This window comes from Herpailurus yagouaroundi, unplaced genomic scaffold (genome assembly GCF_014898765.1).
Source record: "Herpailurus yagouaroundi ecotype Mexico unplaced genomic scaffold, PumYag 180, whole genome shotgun sequence".
Lineage (NCBI taxonomy): Eukaryota > Metazoa > Chordata > Mammalia > Carnivora > Felidae > Herpailurus > Herpailurus yagouaroundi.
Genome location: NW_024412411.1, coordinates 3665195 through 3685962, shown reverse-complemented (window position 1 = coordinate 3685962; position 20768 = coordinate 3665195). Strand labels below are relative to the sequence as shown.

Below are 20768 nucleotides of genomic sequence, written 5' to 3'. Positions count from 1 at the left end.
ACTGAAGTCATATGATACTTGTCTTCTCTAATTTTGCTTAGCATAATACCCTCTAGTTCTAGCCACGTAGTTGCAAATGGCAAGATTTCATTCTTTTTGATTGCTGAGTAATACTCCATTGTATGTATATGTGTGTGTGTATGTATATATATGTATATATATACCACATCATCTTTATCATTCATCTGTCAGTGGACATTTGGGCTCTTTCCATACTTTCAATATTGTTGATAGCGCTGCAATAAACATTGCCATGCATGTGCCCCTTTGAAACAGCACTCCTGTATTCCTTGGATAAATACCTAGTAGTGCAATTGCTGGGTTGTAGGGTAGTTCTATTTCTAATTTTTTAAGGAACCTCCATACTGTTTTCCAGAGTGGCTGCACCAGTTTGCATTCCCACGAGCACTGCAAAAGAGGATGTTGGCCACATCCTTGCCAACATCTGTTGTTGCTTGAGTTGTTAATGTTAGCCATTCTGACAGGTGTAAGGTGGTATCTCATTGTGGTTTTGATTTGTATTTCCCTGATGCTGAGAGATGTTAAGCATGTTTTCATGTGTCAGTTGGCCATCTGGATGTCTTCTTTGGAGAAGCGTCTATTCATGTCTTTTGCCCATTTCTTCACTGGATTTTTTGGGTGTTGAGTTTGATACGTTCTTTATAGATTTTGGATACTGACGCTATATCTGATACGTCATTTGCAAATATCTTTTCCCATTCCTTCGGTTGCCTTTTAGTTTTGCTGATTGTTTCCTTCACTGTGCAGAAGCTTTTTATTTTGATGAGGCCTCAATAGTTCATTTTTGCTTTTGTTTCCCTTGCCTCCGGAGACATGTTGAGAAAGAAGTTGCTGTGGCTGAGGTCAAAGAGGCTTTTGCCTGCTTTCTCCTCTAGGATTTTGATGGCTTCCTGTCTTACATTTGAGCTTATTTTTGTGTATAGTGTAAGAAAGTGGTCTAGAGTCATTTTTCTGCCTGTCGCTGTCCAGTTTTCCCAGCACCGTTTGCTAAAGAGACTGTCTTTATTCCATTGGATATTCTTTCCTGCTTTGTCAAAGATTAGTTGTTCATATGTTTGTGGATCCATTTCTGAGTTCTGTATTCTGTTCCATTGATTTGAGTATCTGTTTTTGTGACAGTACCATACTTTGTAATACATTTTGAAGTCTGGGATTGTGATGCCTGCAGCCTTAGTTTTCTTTTTCAAGATTGCTTTGGCTATTTGGGGTCTTTTCTGGTTCCATACAAATTTTAGGATTGTTTGTTCTAGCTCTGTGAATAATGCTGGTGTTACTTTGATAGGGATAGCATTGAATATGTAGATTGCTTTGGGTAGTATCGACATTTTAACAATATTCTTTCAGTTCATGAACATGGAATGTCTTTCCATTTCTTTGTGTTGTCTTCAGTTTCTTTCATCAGTATTTTAGTTTTCAGAGTACAGGTCATTCACCTCTTTGGTTAGGTTTTTTCGTCGGTATCTTATGCTAGGTATTTTTGGTGCAATTATAATTAGGATTGTTTTCTTAATTTCTCTTTCTGCTGCTTTATTACTGGTATATTAAAATACAATAGATTTTATACATTTATCCTGTATCCTACAAACTTACTGAATTAGTTTGTTAGCTCTAACAGTTTTTTGGTGGAGTCTTTCTGGTTTTCTAATGTATAGTATCATGTCATCTACAAATAGTGAAAATTTTCCTTCTTCTTTAGCAATTTGGATGTGTTTTATTCCTTTTTGTTGTGTACTTGTCATGGCTAGGATTTCCAGTACTATGTTGAATAAAAGTGGTGAGAGTAGACATCCTTGTCTTGTTCCTGACCTTAGGGGAAAAGCTCTCCGTTTTTCCCCCAGTAAGGATGATGTTAGCTGAGGGCTTTTTTTTTTTTTTTAAACGTTTATTTATTTTTGGGACAGAGAGAGACAGAGCATGAACAGGGGAGGGGCAGAGAGAGAGGGAGACACAGAATCTGAAACAGGCTCCAGGCTCTGAGCTGTCAGCACAGAGCCCGACGCGGGGCTCGAACTCACGGACCGTGAAATCATGACCTGAGCGGAAGTCGGACGCTTAACCGACCAAGCCACCCAGGCGCCCCAGCTGAGGGCTTTTCTAAGTGACCTTTATTATGTTGAATTATGTTCCTTGTAAACGTACTTTGTTGAGGGTTTATCATGAATGGATGTTGTACTTTATCACATGGTTTTTTCTGCACCTATTGATAGGATCATATGGTTCTTAGCCTTTCTGTTACTGATATGATGTATCACATTGATTGATTTGCAGATATTGAACCACCCTTGAAAACCAGGAATAAATCCCACTTGATGGTGGTGAATGATTTTTTCTAATGTACTCTTGGATTCAGTTTGCTAGAATTTTTGAAGATTTTTGTATCTGTATTCATCAGGGATATTGGCCTGTAGTTTTCTTTTTATTGTGGTACCTTTATCAGGTTTCGGTATCAGGGTAATGCTGGCCTCACAGAATAAATTTGGAAGTTTTCCTTCCTCTTCTATTTTTTGGATTAGTTTGAGAAGAATATTATTAACTCTTCTTTAAATGTTTGGTAGAATTCACCTGGAAGCCATCTGGTCCTGGACTTTGGTTTGTTGGGAGTTTTTTGATTACTGATTCAGTTTCTTCACTGGTTATCAGTCTCTTCATATTTTCTATTTCTTTCTCAGTTTTGGTCATTTATATGTTTCTAAGAATATATCCATTTCTAGGTTATCTAATTTGTTGATATATAGTTTTTCATGATATTCTCAAAATTGTATTTCTGTGGTGTTAGTTGTTATTATCTCTTCTCTCATTTGTGATTTTATTTATTTGAGTTCCCTTTTTTTTCTTGATCAGTTTGGCTAGAGGTTTATCAATTTTGTTGATTTTTTTCAAAGAACTAGCCCCTGGTTTCATTGTTCTCTCTCTCTCTCTCTCTCTTTTTTTTTTTTTTTTTTTTTTGGTTTTAGTATCATTTATTTCTCTTCTAATCTTTGTTATTTCCTTTTACTGATTTTAGATTTTCTTTATTGTTATTTTTCTAGCTCCTTTAGGTGTGAGGGTAAGTTGTTTGAGATTTTTTTCTTACTTCATGAGGTAGCCCTCATTTGCTATAAACTTCCCTCTTAGAACTGCTTTTGCTGCATCCCAAGATTTCAGACCATTGTGTTTTCATTTTCATTTGTTTCCATGTACTTTTTTATTTCTTCTTTTATTTTCTAGTTGAACCCTTCATTGTTTATTAATACTTCACGTTGTTTAACCTGCATATATTTGTACTCTTTGTAGATTTTTTCTTGTGGTTGACTTCCAGTTTCATAAGTTGTGGTCAGAAAAGATGCATAGTATGACTTCCATCTACTTGAATTTGTTGAGGCTTGTTTTGTGGGTTAATATGTGATCTGTTCTGGAGAATGTTCTGTGTGTACTTGAAAAGAATGTGTGTTCTGCTGTTTTAGGATGGAATGTTCTGAATATATCTGTTAAATCCATCTGTTCCAGTGGGTCATTCAAAGCCACTGTTTCCTTATTGATTTTCTGTTTAGATGATCTATCCCTTGATGTAAGTAAGGTGTTAAAGTCTGCTAGTATTATTGTATTATTACCGATTGTTTCCTTTATGTCTGGTATTAACTGTTTTATGTATTTGGATCCATAAATATTTTTTAATTTTTATTTATTTATTTTGAGAGAGAGGGTAAGAAAGCACACATGAGCAAGGGAGGGGCAGAGAGAGAGAGAAGGAGAGACAGACTCCCAAGCAGACTCCACGCTTAGCATGGAGCCTGACACAGGGCTCAATCTCAACAAACTGTGAGATCATGACCTGAGCCTAAATGAAGAGTTGGGTGCTTAACCAACCTAGCCATCCAGGTGCCTCTGGGTGCATATTTATACTTGTTATATCTTCTTGTTGGATTGTCCCCTTTATTATTATATGGTGTCCTTCATTGTCTCTTGTTACAGTTTGTTTTAAAGTCTATTTTGTCTCGTATAAGTATTGCTACTCTGGCTTTCTTTTGATATCCATTTGCCTTATAGATGTTTCTCCATCCCTTCACTCCATCACCTCAATCTGCAGGTGTCTTTAGGTTTAATGTGAGTCTCTTGTAGGCAGTATATAGATGAGTCTTGTTTTTTTATCTATCCTATTACCCTGTGTATTTTGATTGGAATGTTTAGTCTATTTACATTGAAAACAATTATGATAGATGTGTATTTATTGTCATTTTATTATTTGTTTTATGGTTGTTTCTGAAGATTTCCTCTGATCCTATCTTTCTCTCATGGTTGATGATTTTCCTTAATGATATATTTGGGTTTCTTTCTGTTTATTCTTTGCATATTTATTAGTGGTTTTTGATATATGGTTACCATTAGGTTTTCCTATCACCTCTTCTGCATATAGCAGTCTATCTTAAGTTGATGGTCATTTAAGTTTGAATCCATTGTTGACTCCTCTCTTCTGCACATTTTAGGTATATGTTGCTATATTTTATATCCTTTTAATTTATGAGTTCTTTGACTGATTTTTTACAGAAACATCCATTTTTATGGCTCTTGTGGTTCCTACCTTTATACTGTCACTTTTGGTTTCTTCTTTCCTCAAAGAGTCCCCTTTAATATTCCTTACAAAACTGGTTTAGCGGTTATGAACTCCTTTAGTTTTAGTTTGGGAAACTCTTTATATCTCCTTGTGTTATGAATGATAGCCTTGCTGGATAGAGTATTCTTGGCTGCAGAGTTTTCCCCTCAGCACTTGAATATATTGTGCCACTCCCTCTGGCTTGGAAAGTTTCTGCTGAAAAAATCCTGTTAGCCTTATGGGTTTTTCCTTGTAAGTTACTATCTTCTTTTGTCTTAATGCTTTAAATTTTTTTTCTTTATCACTATATTTTGCCAATTTAATTCCAATATGTCTTGGTGTGAGTTTGCTTATGTTGATTTTGTTGGGAGTTCTCTGTGCCTCCTGGATCTGGATATCTATTTTCTTCCCCAGATTTACAGAAGTTTTCAGCCATTATTTCTTCAAATAAATTTTCTGCCCCCGCCCCCTTTCTCTCTTATTATCCTGGGACTTCTGTAATATGAATGCTACTACATTTGATGGAGTCATTGAGTTCCCTAAGTCTGTTCTCACTTTGTATAATTCTTTTTTCCTCTGTTTTATTCAGTTTTATTTCTTTCCATTATTCTGTCTTCTGGGTCATAAATTTGTTCCTCCACTTCTTGAGCTTCTGCTATGTTCTTTTCTTTGTGTTAAGGAAGGTCTCACTCATGTGTTCCACTCATTTCTCAACTCCAGTGAGTATTTTTATGACCATTACTATATATTCTCTATCAGGAATGTTATTTATATCTGTCTCACTTAGATCTCCAGCCATGGCCTTGTCCTGTTCTTTCATTTGGGATAAATTTCTCTGTCTTCTCATTTTGTCTAAGTCACTGTGCCTGTTTCTATGTGTTGGGAAAGTCAGCCACATCTCCTGTTCTTGAGGGTCATGATCTTGTGAAGAAGAGGTCCTGTAGTGTCCTGTGGAGTGATGTCCAATATAATTTTGCCCAATGTAAGTACTGCTACTCCTGTTCCCCATGGCTTGGCACTTCCAGGAGTGTCTCCAGTATGTGCTGCGTGTGCTCTCCTGTTTTTTCCTGGTCACTTTATCCTTCAGACCAGTTGTCTGCAGAGGCTCTCTTTGCCTTTTGTGGGCAGTGTTTGGTCCCTGGCCTGAAGGTGGTGTGCATTTTAACTAGGTGTGCTCTGGTCTATGTGTGAAATGAAACCTGTCACCACTGCCACCCCACAGGAACCCAGCCTCCACAAAACTCCCACGTCGGGAAACACATTGTGAGCAGAGATTTGGGCTAGTCTTCTGGGGCAGGGGGCCTGTGGTGCTGCGACTAAGGCAAGCATGACTGGGAGGGACAGTTGCACCAAAGCAGGGGGAGTGGGGCTTGGTGTAAGCAAGTTAGGTAATGAGTGTCAGCACTGCGTTGGTTCCCTGTGTTTATGCTGAGGGGTGGGGAATGTAAATGACACCAGCCAACTTCTCGTTCCAGAGGCGTCTTTTTGTGAACACTATCTCTCTATCTCTCTGGGACACTCTCTGAAGTGAGCAAATAACTTTCCCACTGTGTGCCCTAGTGTATGTTCCCACACTGTGTTCCCAGGCTGTTTGCCTACCTCCTCTCCAAGAGCAGCCCCAGTGCCCTCTAGGCTCTATCAGAGCCAAGCATGCTGACCTTTCAAACTCCAGGCTTTAAGCCCCACTCATTACAGGAACTCAGGAAATTCAGCCCCTCTTGTCTTCCAAGCCAATTGCTATGGGGATTCATTTCCCCCATAAACTCCCCCGTGCTAATCTATCTCCCTTCCATGTGACCATGGCTCTTCCCCCACCACAACGGCAATAGTTTCTTTCCCAAACTATGTCCCCAACGCTACCTACCTTCTTCGATGTGGCCTCTTCTCTCCCTTTAGTTGTGAAGTTTGTTCTACCAGTCTTCAGGTCAATTTCTGGGGTATTTAGGATGATTTGATAGTTATCTAGTTTATTCATGGGACAAAGCAAGCCAGAGTCCTCCTACTTGGCTGCCATCTTCCAACCCCTCCATTTCACATTTTTGGTAGCACTTCTTTCAAACTCTTCCAAAACCATTATCTCATTTGATGATTAAACAACTTTGTCTGATGTGTAAGGTTAGCACTAATTTTCCCATTTGTCAGGTAAGGAAACCAAGGCTGAGAAATTAATGGCTTACCTAGACTGAACTACTAGTTTTGAGATGAGCCTAGGAGAGAACTCAGGTCTTCCAACTCCTAGCCTTTGTTCTTCCATCTGATCACATTGTCTTTCAGTAATCAGATGAAACAAACTCCAGTGCTCTGTGGATATGTTTTCTTTTCTATCTTGGGCCAGGGTGATGGTGGCTCTGAAGTAGGAAGTGGGTATATCTTTTTATTCTTAAAACAATAATTGAAAATCTTATTTTTTTCCATAAGGGATCACAGGATGGTATCCTATCATTTTACCAGAAGATGGGGCCCTGCCTCACTGTTTGAAGCTCATGCAGAAGATTGTGGGTGGCCTAGAACTTTCAGTTTCCTTCACACATCCTGGAGATAGAGAGCGGGTGTTGGAAGCTGCTGAGCTATTGGGCTGGAGCTTTGAGAATAACCTGAAGAATCTTGTCACGATGGATGAAGAGGAGCCAGCCACTGTCACCATATCCACCCCAAGGCTCTGGCTGCCCATCCATTGTGTGCTTCTTGCCGGCCAAAAGCACATTCATAAGAACATACACTGCTACCTCCGCTACAAATTTTATGATCATGAAGCCTTCTGGACCCCTCTCAAGAAGCCTAAAGAATCTACAAACAAAAAGCAGGTCATGGTTACTTTCAAGGCATCCAAAAGAGCAGAAGTCAATAGGGGCCCGTCACTGCTTTGGTATTTCAGGGAAGAGAGGTTAGAGGTCCAAGTGTGGCGGGCTTATGGCAATGACAGTGTGGAGAGGCCCCACCAGACAGACAGTTGGATTGGCTCAGCCTATGTGGACCTGGTCAGACTTGGGGAGAGGTCAGCAAGGACATTAACTGTCAGTGGTAAGTGAGGAACCATCCTCAGCTGTTGTGGTTTGAGTACCTGCTCTATGACAAGCACTATGTGATATACTCCTTAGAATATTGTTCTCAGTCAGTAAGTGTAAAATAAAAATGGGTGAACTTGGGGGACTACCTTAAAAAAAATGTATAAGAGCCTATATGATAATCTAGAATGCTCGTTTTTTTGTTTTTTTTTTAATTTTTTTTTTCAACGTTTATTTATTTTTGGGACAGAGAGAGACAGAGCATGAACGGGGGAGGGGCAGAGAGAGAGGGAGACACAGAATCGGAAGCAGGCTCCAGGCTCTGAGCCATCAGCCCAGAGCCTGACGCGGGGCTCGAACTCCCGGACCGCGAGATCGTGACCTGGCTGAAGTCGGACGCTTAACCAACTGCGCCACCCAGGCGCCCCTAGAATGCTCGTTTTTTAAATACTCTGAAAAACATCCCTGCTAATGAGACTAGGATATCCTCCCTGTCTGGTCAGCATATCTTGAAATCATAAAGAAAATCTTCATGGTATTAAACTAGTTCACAAGGCAGAAAGGAAAAAGGTAACATTTTACAAGTGGCATTATGTGCTAGATGCTTTCTTTTCAACTTTTGTTCAGTACTTGATATATATACTTGGCCCTGGGAGTTCAAGATGAATAAGAAATAGTGAGAGAATAGAGTAGTAAATAAACATTTACAGTGAAGAACTATGAAAAGGTATTCTCAGTGGTATTATGGAGCACAGGGATGCAATATCTCTTTGGTTCAAGGATGATACCTCAGTGGAAATGACCCTTGAACTGAGTTTCAAAGGACTTAGGAATAAGCCAAGAAAAGGGGGGGGGGATAATATTCTGAACAAGAAAATAGCCTGTGAAGGTGCAGAGGCATGAAGCAGTTTGACACCTTTTAGGCATTGTAAGTAATTTGGTACTGCTGGATCATAGGATATATAGGATGGGAGATGATAGGAGATGAAGCTAGAAAAGCAAACAAGAGTACTATACGTTTTTCTGAGAGCTATGGAAAGCTGTTTCAATGGGGTCTGAATAGAGGAGGGACAGTTTTGCCATTTAGAAAAATAAGTCTAGTAACTATAATGAGCAGACTAGATTCTTTATAAACATGATATTTTTTCTTTGGGACACTCCTTGTAAGGTTAGTTGTTATTTTCTTCACTATACAGCTAAAGAAACTGAGTCACAACCCTATTTTAGCTCTATTAGCCTTGTGCTCTAAACCCTGTTGTTGAACAAGTGGCCCAAGCTAAAGAAGGAGAACTGAGTATCTGGGTGATAATTCCGGATTCTCTGGTTCTCTCTGGACCCAGCAGGTGTAATTCTGGCTCTGCTGAGCACCTCATTAAATGCCATGTGCCCTATTTTCTGGGCAAGCCTAGAGTCACTTCAGGGAGCATGCAGAAAAAGTATTTGAAGTAAGCAAAGCTCACCTGAACTAAAGTTTGTAAAGATAGGCTTTTAACTTCACTGTGCTGAAGAAAGTAGGTCTGGAACACTGAATAAACATTTAGGGATCAAACCCAAGCACAAGTACCTCTTTTTACTGAGTGATACCAAAGGCAGGATTTAACTTTTCAGATTGTCCATTTCTCTCATGCTTCTCCACATCCCTTCAGTCTAAGCTTTTTATCCTCTTGTGAAGGGGCTTTGTACAAGGTGTGGCATTTGATGTATTTGTTGGATGAGTCAAGCAGTCCATCCAGTCATTCTTCCAACCGGCCTTCCAAGTAACTGTTAAGTTTCTTGGGGTAAGGATTTGGCTATGTTGTTTTTAGATGACTCCCCTCCTATCACCCTTACTTTCTCCTTGTGATAATGATGATAATTCACACATTGCATCAGAAGAAAAGAGGTTACTTAAAAACAAAAATAAAAAGAACACGGAAAGTTCCATCTTGCTGCTTTCTGTGAATCAAATAGCTCCATTTTCCTGAATTGAAATGAGTCTAATGAAGCAATCTTTGAGATTCTGAAAGAATTCATAGTGCCTTCTGCTTTATAATTAAATCTCATTTTAATATCCAAGAAGTCTATAAGTTCAGATCCCTGGGTTTAAATCTACCACTTTTTGAAAAAGTCACGTTGGTGGGTTACCTAACCCCTCAGATTCTAGCACGTGAAAAACACTCAACAAGTACTAATTCCTCCAATTTTCTTTCTTGCCTCCTTTGCCTCCACCTCCTACTTCACTTCCAAATGATCTTCAGGGCTACTGCCAGAACATATTTAGTTGTTGAAACAGGCTAAATTGAGCACCAGGACAGCTTCCTAAGGAGAAGGCCTAAGGACAAGGGCCAGTAAGGGACATGTGGAAGAGAAGACAGGCCACTCCTGCTTTAATAAAAAAAATCTTACTTTCAAGAGGCTTCAGAGGTCGTCTAAGTCTGCTCGCCCCCAGCACCTAAATCTATTCCACAACAGCTCTGCCTGGTAGTCATTTGGCTGTGACTTCAAATCCAAGCTCTCACTACTTTCCATTAATGGAGATAGTGTGTGTGCTGGGAAGAAAGGAAGGAATACTAGGTTCATACTTTCTTTTACAGACTGGTTTGTTGGGGCATGTAGGCCTGTCAAAGGAGAGAGGACCACAAGCACTCTCAGTCATCTCCTCCAAGGTTAGAGGGTGTTCTTGGTTCCTGCTTGTTTGGGCTTATTCTCCTCCATCCTCTTGCAGGTGTGTATCCTCTGTTTGGACGAAATGCTTCCAACCTCTCAGGAGCTGCCTTGCGAGTTCACGTGGTTCTTTCCTCTCCTTCCCCACACCCTGGGCCTGCTCATGAACTGGATTCTGTGGACTGCAGCAGCCACAGTGAGTCTGAGCAGTTCCCCAGAAGGCATGATGAGATCCAGCGCTCTCCATCACCTGACCACCAGAAGTCTCCTGCCTCCACCCAGGTCCCCTGCAACACCACCACAGGGGAAGTCTGCCCAGCCCAGGAGGGCCCAGATGAGTTGGATGGAACTTTTGCAGTTAGTATCCTGGTAGAAAGAGCGATGCATTTGAGCTTAAAAGGTATGCCCTACTTACTTTTCCAGGAACATCTATCTGACACCTCAGGCCATGGTCCTACCTTCACAAATCTTTCAAATCATGACAGAATCTGTAATAACTGTTAACCATCTTAATCAATAATTTTGATATTTCTCAAGCCTACAGGTTTAAGCAACATGAGAGCCTTTCTGAACTTAAGTGGACCTTGCCAGTTTTATTAATTTTGCATATCATTAATTCCCCAGTCCAGAAACCTCTCAGCTTAGATACTTCTCTTTCCCTTATCCACCATGAAATCATCAAATCCATTAAATTGTTGTATTATCCCTTAAATTTCTCTTAGGACTCTTTTTTTCTTTCCATTGCTACCAACTCAGGTCCTCTTCATTATGCACTTGGGGCCAAGAGTTCTTAACACTGCATGGCTAAACCCCCCAAAGGCTCCAAGGATAAAAGTCAGGTTGGTGAACTTGAAAAGGAAAATGATTACATCTGAATCTTATTACCCTCAAACTAAAACTTAACATTTCCTGTGATTGTGAACATAGGCAATAGTTGGCAATAGTCACTTGTAATATTAACAGTACCTGTGATGTTGTCAACAATAGAAATCACCTTGAAATGTTTTATCTCAGGACAAAGTCTTCTCCAAGTACAGTCCTTGCTTTGCTGTGTTAGAGATACTGAGATCCCATATGAATCACAAAACCAGGCAATAATTTTTGCTTTTTTACTGACCCACCAAAGCAGCCTATTTTTGACAAGTGTATTATATAAAAACTGAATTAAGGAAAGCACAAAAAACTTTAATTTTTTTAAGAATTGTTTTGTTATTGTTATTGCATTGAAAATAGACTTTAAAATACAGAGGTATGAGTTACGTTCCATTTTAGGGTGGGGTGCCTATATTGCAAAAAGTGATACAAGTACAAATACAAGACAATACAAATATACTTACAACTTTTCTATTAGATAAGTTCCATTTTTAAAATATGACTTCGGAAGGTAATTTGACGATAATTTATTGAGCATCTCCTTGTATCAAGTTCTATTCTCATTTTTGCACAATAATTATCTCATTTAATCCTTACAACAAGTGCAGTTATGGTGTGAATAGATTGCAGTACCTACCCATTTTCTAAAGATCAAGAAGTTAAAGTGACATGAGTTACACAGTTAATAAACTCTGGGAAGCCAGGATTTGAGTCCAGCTATGTCTGGATCTGAAGCCCATGCTCTTTCCTGTATACCATTCTGCCTGAGATATGGCTGTGTTTGCCAGTTAATCCTGCCTACACTATGTTTACCAGTCACTCTAGTCCAGGGTGGGTATGTATTGCATGCCCAGTGCTATGCTTACATTGCAAGAATGGCAGTTCAATTCAGCAAGTAGTAAATCTCTGCTGGGCCAGTGCCAGGTACAGAGAGGGCAGAGCAGATGACACATAGTTTCTGTCCTCTGAGAGCCGATATCCCCATTAAGAAGACTGGCAACTACACAATTAATGATATATAAAGCAAAATGTTCTGAAGACCAAAAGAGCTCTATAATATATAGAATTTAGAAAGTTTAGAGGGGAATCTGGGTGGCGCAGTCAGTTGAATGTCCGAATTTGGTTCAGGTTATGATCTCACAGTTTGTGGGTTCAAGCCTCAGGTTGGGCTTTGTGCTGACAGCTTGGAGCCTGGAGCCTGCTTCGGATTCTGTGTTCCTCTCTCTCTACACCTCCCCTGTTCATGTGTACACGCATGCTCATTCTCTCTCTCTCGCTCTCAAAAATAAATTAGTAAAGATTTTTTTAAAAATTAGAGAGTTTAAAAACAGAGAGATGAGATATGTCTGAGAAATCAAGAGAAGTTTTTAGAATGAATAGGATTTCAGAAAGGTGGGGATAAAACTCCAGGTAGATATTTCAACTTAAACAAAGGTATTAAAGTAGGAAAGTGTATATTCTGGGCTTGCCTAGAGAGGGCATGGGGGATAATATCAGCACTTTACCCTCTGACTGGATCCTCTTTTGGCTAGTCATTGCAGGGGAGTTATGGGAATCATGAAGAAATAGATAAGAAAATTGCTGAGCAGTAGCAAGGGCTCCACTAAGACTAACTGACATGATTTTAGAGTGACTGTGGATGACACAATGGTGATTTTCTTCCAGTAGTGTTTGGCTTCCTTTGTGTTCCATCACAACAAACAGCAAGCTATTCCCTGGGCCTTTGTTCACACACCTTTCTCAGCCTGAATTCCTTTCTCCCCTTCCCCAGCTACCAAGTTCCAGCTGGTATCCTGCTCTTCTCCACTTCACCCTGTTCCAGCCATGCTGCCCACCCCCCCACCTTTGCTTTTTCTGGAATATAGACAGACTCCTGCCTGGAGGCCTTTGGATCTGATGTTCCTCTGCTTGGTATATTCTTAACTCCTGGTTTGTCTTTATTGAAATAACTTTGTCTCAGAAGGCCTTCCCTGACCACCTATCTAAAATTGTAGCCCCTCCCCAACATTTTCTATCCCTCTTCCCTGCTTTATTTTTTTTTTTAACGTTTATTTATTTTTGAGACAGAGAGAGACAGAGCATGAACGGGGGAGGGTCAGAGAGAGAGGGAGACACAGAATCTGAAGCAGGCTCCAGGCTCTGAGCCATCAGCACAGAGCCTGACATGGGGCTCGAACCCACGAACTGCGAGATCATGACCTGAGCTGAAGTCGGACGCCCAACCGACTGAGCCACCCAGGCGCCCCTTCCCTGCTTTATTTTTGTCTACAGCCTTTAACAGTGTGTTTTGTTTACTTTCTGTCTTTTCTAGAAGAATGTAAGTCCTACAGAAACAAGGATTTTTCTTTGTTTTGTTTTATTTATGCTAAATCCCCAACACCTAAAACTGCATCTGACACATAAGCAGCAGTAAATGTTTGTTAAGTGGGGAGGCAGATGAATCTGAGGCCTTGGTCAAATGCCCTCTTCTTAACACCTTCTCTGATTTCCTACTTTGCCTCCCCTGCAGCAAAGTTGCTTATGGGGAATTTAACAGAGGATAAGTCACAGGATTAATATATTTATTCCACTGTGTCCAATACAGGATATAGGATCGTGGCCTCTTACACAGAAAATTTCTGTCACCTCTTCTCCATTCTCAGTGCCACATTGCTTGTTCAGGCTTCAGAAACATGGACTAATGGGATAGCCCTTTTAATGGTTGCTGCTTCCAGTGTTTTCTTTCAGTATCTTTTTCATTCTGCTGTTGAGGTTATATGTCTTGTCAACAAATATGACCTCTCTCAACTTAAAATACTTTGTTGGCTTCGTATCACTTGCACTCTCAGTGACATAGAACACAAAGTGCTGCCCACGTGGCCTAATCAGTCTTTCCAGCCTCATCTTGCACCATTTCTTACAGTCAACAGTTTGTTTTTTGCCAATGCACCATTCTCTCTCCTACTACAAAGCCTTTGACCGTGCTCTCTTCTCTTCCTGGAATGCCTTTTTTTCTCTCCTTTTCAACAAACTTACGCCTCATCCTTCAAGATAGACTAAATGACACCAACACTTTGAAGCCTACTGACCACCTCTCTTAGCACAAAACCTCCCTCTAGATTTCCCAAACGCCCCCATACCACCACCCCCACTCTCACACAGTGGTCTTTCTTCATATTATATATCAGTCTGCGCTGAAGATGTCTATAAATGTGTCTCCCCACTAGCTGTCTGTTCTTTGGGACAGGGACTGTGTGTTTATTTCTGTATCCCAGCACCCTGATCTTCATGATGTAGCTAAGCAAATGTATTAATGTCCTCTTGTTTGTGAATATGATACATAACACCTCCAACATTTTTGGATTTGAATTACAAATCTATAAATCACTTGTTATTTGGCCTTTCTCTGTTTATCCAGGGCACAGCACTCATCAGGGTGGATATCTGATTTTCAGAGATCTCTGTAGTCTCTTGATTCTACCCTCAGTGACAGACCCATATATTCTTTCCTCCCACAAAGTTTATGTGTCAGTCAGGCACTGTGTTTGGTCCTGAGAAATACAGACCTGCCCACCACCTCTCTGAAATGTGCCTTCCAGATGATGATGTAATAGAGTTCTGTAATGGGAGTCAGAGGACTGGGTTCTGGCCCTAGCTAAGTCATTAACTTGCTGTGTGACTTTGAGCAAATGCATTTCTCTTCTCCTCAGCCATGAAATGTGATGGCCATACACGTTCATGTCTAAGATTCCCTTTAGCTCTTATCATCTAAAAACATAGTGCTGAGGGCAACTCATGCCATACTCTCTGATTCAGCTATAATTTGCCAAGCTTTTGTGAAAATCATTTTGCATGCAAGGCTGCATGCAGAAGGTTCAAAAACAGCCCTAAATTAGCCTCAGTAGAGCTTAAACATAAAGCAGCTTTGAACTTTCTGTGGTCTCCACTATGGTCCTGGTTCTGAAAATAAAAGACCTTTTTTTTTTTTTTTTTTTTTTTTTTTTTTTTAATTTGAGAGAGAAAGAGAGTACACATCAGCAGGGGAGAGGGGCAGAGGTAAGGAAGGAGAAAGAAGCCTAAGCAGGCCCACGTTCAGCATGGAGCCCAATGCAGGGCTCACTCCCACAACCCTGGGATCATGACCCGAGCCAAAATCAAGAGTCAGACACTCAACTGACTGAGCCACCCAGGCACCTCTAAAAAAGCTTCTTGAATACTTTTGTTAAAGAAAGCTCTGAGATCCTTTCTTTATGAATCAGCTTCAGTACTCTTCAGATTTGTATTCTTTTACTAGACAAACAGGTTATTGCTGGCCCTGTTTTATAAATAAGGCACAGAGGAATAGAGAGGTAAAATTATTTGGGGTAACCTAAGCTATACTCAGTAGAAACAAAAATTATCTACAGTATCATCAGCCTTTAGAGGCTCTTTTTAACCTACCCAGGCAGGGTTAGGAGCCCCTCTAGGTTCCCACAGCTACCTGCGCTTTTGGTATAGTCTTCCTCTTATTTTGTTTGTGTCTGTTTCCCCCAGATCAGGAATCAAACCTGACCCATGTGGGCACATGTGACAGAGAGGAAGTGTCCGTTAACATTGACTTAATGAAACTGCACTCAGTTTTTGTTAATATACAAATTTGGGCATCGCTTGAGGGGAAGGTTTCCATGCATTCATTCCAGACCAGAGAGAGAGCTCTTAACCAAATAGAGCTAATTAGAACTATTGCAATGACAAAACCCTTGAGTAGGAGCCCTGAAACCTGGCTGGGTCTTCCAAATCCTAGTTAACCAGGTTCCTGATGAGCAAGCCACTTTACCTCTCTGTTCCCTGGTTGCCTTATTTGTGAAATAGGGATAGAGGCACCTATCTTGTGGGATTTTCAGGTATGTTATGAGCATAAGTTTCGTATATAAGAAAGATTTGTAAGCTATAAGGTGTTACCCGAATATAAGGGGTTATTTTAATCTCTGTGAAACGATTATATCTTTCTTGATGCATATATTTACATAAAACACAGGAAATCTAGGGAAAACGGTAAAACTGGTTCATCTCAAGTCCCCTTAACTGTTCTTGATGTGTGTCCCAACCTGTGGGAGGTATAGTGGCTTTCTTCTAGGCTGCCTCCAAAAAAGTGTTTCAGAACTTGACCTTTTCCAGATATGTAAACAGGCCCACCTGAATTTCTACCCACAAGGAGAGAGCCAGGGAAACCTGATAGACCTGCTTTCTCAAGTAATTTGTCACCTGCTGTTTGGCTGAAAGGAGTATTTCTATTCAAGATTGAGTAAGAAACAGTTTTCTTCCAAAATCAAAGCAGTAGTTTTATTTCGAGACCTTTAGCAGATAAACCATCTTCAAAACTAACAGACGTTTAAAAGGGATGGGGTGGGGTGGGTGGTATGAGAGCGTTCTGAGCAGTAGTAGTAGACATTTGGAATCATAAGTTTATTGCAAGAAGTGTTTTGGGAGTACATGTTCCAGGTGAGGAAACTGATACCCAGAGAGCCAGAATGAAGTGCTCATGTCATGGTAAATTAGTGGCAGAGTACACAGGAACCTAGGGTCCTGCCTCTCAGAACCATAACTGGCCCTCTCTGCTGATCTCTCAGAGCTTTCCAGAGCAGGTGTTGTTGTCCTCTGCTGGTGTGTGCATGCTGCAAGCAGATAAGGCAGCTTCTCTCTCCAACCCTGGCAAGTGTCTGTAGACAGAGGTAGAGGCGAGACTGCAAACCTTTAATAAGGGCCTTGGGTCCTCTCCATGCATTCAGGGAACTCTGAGTTTAGTGAGGAAAACCCAGACACAGATTATCACAGGATTTTGTGGGAACTGCCAACATAGAGGCAGATTATCTCTCCCTCACTGTGAGGATTTATGACATTTTATTGGAAGAAACCAATTGAAAAGCTTGAGACTTTCTAAGGAAAGTGGGAGAAAGAGAGAGCAGCTGTGTCAGGGAGTGTTCAGTTGTAGGAAACAGAACGCACTGAAGCCATTTTATATCTTGGATGCTGGGAGGCCCTGTGGTAGTAGTGATAATGTGAGTTTTTTGTTCCTCTGGGTTGCTTAAGTTATGTTTAAGACACACTTCTTCTTTTTTCTTTCCTTCATCTGTAATCCTAAGATTCATAGCAGAGATTCAGAGCTGAAAGTGATCTTGTGGAATACATAGACTCTATATTATACAGAGTCTCAATTACTCAGCACTGTCCAAAAGAACTCTGTACTGTGATGGAGATGTTCTGTATCTTTATTGTCCAGTATGGTGGCCAGTAGCCACATGTGGCAATTGAGCACTTGAAATGTGGCCAGTGCAACTGAGAAACTGAATTTTTCATCTATATTTTCATGAATTTAATTTAAAGTTAAATAGCCACTTGTGGCTAGTGGTTATCTTGTTAGTTCATTTATAGACTATCTAGTATCACCAACTGTCTTCATTTTTGTTGTTTTTTTTCCTCATAAATAAATTAAAAATTTTAATGTTACATTTTCTAACTTAAATTGTGTCCTCCACAAACAACTGTATTTCTTTGAATAGCAGTTTAGGTAAGTAGGTTTAGGCAGCCTATTGAGATCTTATATGAAAAGTCTGCTCTCTACATATCACAACTGTAAGGTAGACTTTGTAATGAATGTAATTCAGGACATTCATCCTCCTTGTGTGGACCTCACATTCCCCTACCAACATTTGTCAGCTTCTGTAAAACAGAGAATCATCTTTTGGGTAAACTGAGATGACTGAAGAAAAAATTCTGCTGTAGGTCCTCATAAGGGCTGGAACACAGCCTGGCAAAATGTGAAAAATACACATTGTCATTTCTGTGTTTGGATTTTGAATGTAAATGAAGGGCCTTAAAACCTTCACCTTGCCTCCTTACAGTCCCCTCATTCAAATTTACCCTTATATGCTGTTATTCTCCTAGGAAGGAGGAAAAGAAAACCATTTTACTTTGTCTTAAGAGAGAATAAATGACTGAGTGTCCCACACTGGAGACCTGATCTTGTAAGAATTAACACCAGCACAGTACTCAATGTTTTACATTTCTTAACTCTAGTAGAGGCAATGAAGAAAATGGCTGAGAGCTTGGACTCTAGAGCCAGAATACTTGAAATTGACTCTCAGTTCTATTATCTAATAAACATGTGACCACTTAAAATGTTTACTTTCTATGTACCCCAGTTTTTTTATCTATATAATGGGAATAATAATAAAACCTATGTGTGAGGTTATAAAGTCTAAATGAGCTAATACATGTATAGTAATTAGAAAGTACTAGGCACATAGTAAGTAGTGTATAAGTTACCTAATATTATTTTTAATCCTTCTAACAACTTAGGAGGTGTAAGTATCATATGCCCCATTTGAGGAAGCTATAGCCTAGATCAGCCTTGCTCAAAGTCACACAGAATGTATATGGCAGAGCTGATAATTGATCATCTGACTTTTAAGTCTCGGGCTTTTTGCAGTTCTACTTTTTTCTCCCAATCCAGTATTTTCCATCATCCCACAAGTATGAAGTTGATGGGAGAAGTCATTCTTCACTGGGGAATATTTATGAACTGAGCCTTGAAAGGACAGTTTAAGTAGCAGAAAGGATACTGGAAACACTTCAGATATAGGGAATAGCTCAAGCAAAGACCCAAAGATAGGTCCTGCTTATACCTGTATAATGGGAGGCTTCCAGCACATTCTTTCCGGCACCGTAAAGTCAGTCATTCTACTGTGTTCCATTTCAGGGATCCCCTTGACAGAGCGGAAAGTATTGATACCCAGTTGCTGTGTATCCTTTGCAACAGCTGATGAGCCATCTCCTGTCTTCACCCACGTGGTTGAAAACACAGATTCCCCCATCTGGAATTTTCAACAGCAGTCAAGGTTTGTATTTTATGATATTCCATCAGTCTTTTAGAATTGGCTTTTTGTTTCAAGAGACACAACAATATTGAGCAGACTGGGAAAATGATTTTCTTATCAAGCAGTTATTTAATTCTGGTGCTTATGAATTCACAGCTAGTAATGGTTTAAATATTTTACTGCAGTGGGTTTTTTTTTTTTTACTCTTTTTGAGCGCTTTTGAGCTCAGTACCACTAAAAAATTATTCAGTGAAGACCTCTTATATGCCCCACTTTGTTCTAGGGACTGGGAATGAAAGATGGTTAAGACAGTCCCTGCTATTGAGGTATTCGTGGTCTACCTGGGAAAATAGACAATAGAATGTGACAAGTGCTGTAAAGGTAGTAAAAAAGAATTCTTGTGCATCTCAGAAAGATTATTTAGGCCAACACAGAAGTTCAAGGAAGGCTTCTTAAATAAGATAATTCAACTGAGTATTGAAGAATATACACAATTTATAGAGGTGAAGAAGGCAGAGCAAACTAACCTCAGTAAAGACTACAGATTATATATTCTTGAAAAAGATTTCTGGTGCAGTAGAAAGAGCCTGGGCTTTGCACCAAGAGAGACATGGCATCCAGCCCCATCTCTGGCATTCATTAGCTGTGTGGACAAATTACATTATATCTCTGAGCCTCAGATTCCTCATCTGTAAAGTGGGGTTAATTTTTACAGAGTTACTGTGAGGTCCAAATTAGATGACATTTAGGAAAATTACCTCATGGTACATAGCAGGCACTCAACAAATGTTAGATCTCCTTTGGAAGACTCAAAAGAATTAGAAGTGGAGTCCTGTCAGTCATGTTGGAGTGTGGCTCAGAGGTAAGGGGCTGACATACAGGCCTGATGCTGCAGTGCAAGGCACATCCTCCCTTTTCTTCTGTCACCTGTGTCATAATCATTAAAAGTGTGAGTTCTCGGGGCGCCTGGGTGGCTCAGTCAGTTAAGCATCTGACTTTGGCTCAGGTCATGATCTCACAGTTCATGAGTTTGAGCCCCGCATCGGGCTCTGTCCTGACAGCTCGGAGCCTGGAGCCTGCTTCGGATTCTGTGTCTCCCTCTCTCTGCTTCTCCCCCGCTCATGCTCTCTCGTTCTCTCTCTCTCAGAAATAAACATTAAAAAAAAATTTTTTTTTAAGTGTGAGTTCTAGTATAACTACTGTTAACTATTGTCTTTATAAAGTTTCTTTCTTATTCACCAACAGTACAACAGTAGCTACACCACATGGTGTCTGATCTGCTATTTTCTCACAGTATTTACATACCTAGCTGAGCCTCAGCACTTGCTCACATGTTCAATGTTTTGAAATTTAAGAGGCTGGCCTGAGTCAGGTGCTAAAACTACAGTGACAACTCAGTACTATCTATGGTGAGCTACCGGAAATTACAGAAATTCTGGCCTTAATGGTCAGGTACTTCATCCAAAATATCAAATCTGCCTTAAAAGGCAGGAAGCCAGAGGGCTAAGCTTCTAAGTGAAGGTGATTTATTCATTCAGAAATTAACTTTATGGACTTGATGAAGTGACATTGACAGTTTCCTAATTTCATCCCCTCACTTTATTTTTTGTTAATCTTTTTTTTTTTTTTTTAATTTTTTTTTTTCAACGTTTTATTTATTTTTGGGACAGAGAGAGACAGAGCATGAACGGGGGAGGGGCAGAGAGAGAGGGAGACACAGAATCAGAAACAGGCTCCAGGCTCTGAGCCATCAGCCCAGAGCCCGATGCGGGGCTCGAACTCACGGACCGCGAGATCGTGACCTGGTTGAAGTCGGACGCT

The 20768-nt window shown here is 40.2% G+C and overlaps 1 protein-coding gene across 7 annotated transcripts in view; it reads left to right on the top strand.

Annotated features, from left to right (window-relative positions):
- C2CD3 (C2 domain containing 3 centriole elongation regulator) overlaps window positions 1-20768 on the top strand; it is a 148274-nt gene that overhangs the window by 79058 nt on the left and 48448 nt on the right. For 6 of the 7 annotated variants that reach the window (XM_040489300.1, XM_040489298.1, XM_040489297.1 and 3 more), the window contains 3 exons: window positions 7010-7612; window positions 10301-10639; window positions 18830-18968. In XM_040489300.1, the coding sequence (XP_040345234.1) occupies window positions 7010-7612; window positions 10301-10639; window positions 18830-18968 (1081 nt within the window). The remainder of the gene's footprint in view (window positions 1-7009; window positions 7613-10300; window positions 10640-18829; window positions 18969-20768) is intronic. The other variant, XM_040489302.1, reaches the window with a different exon arrangement.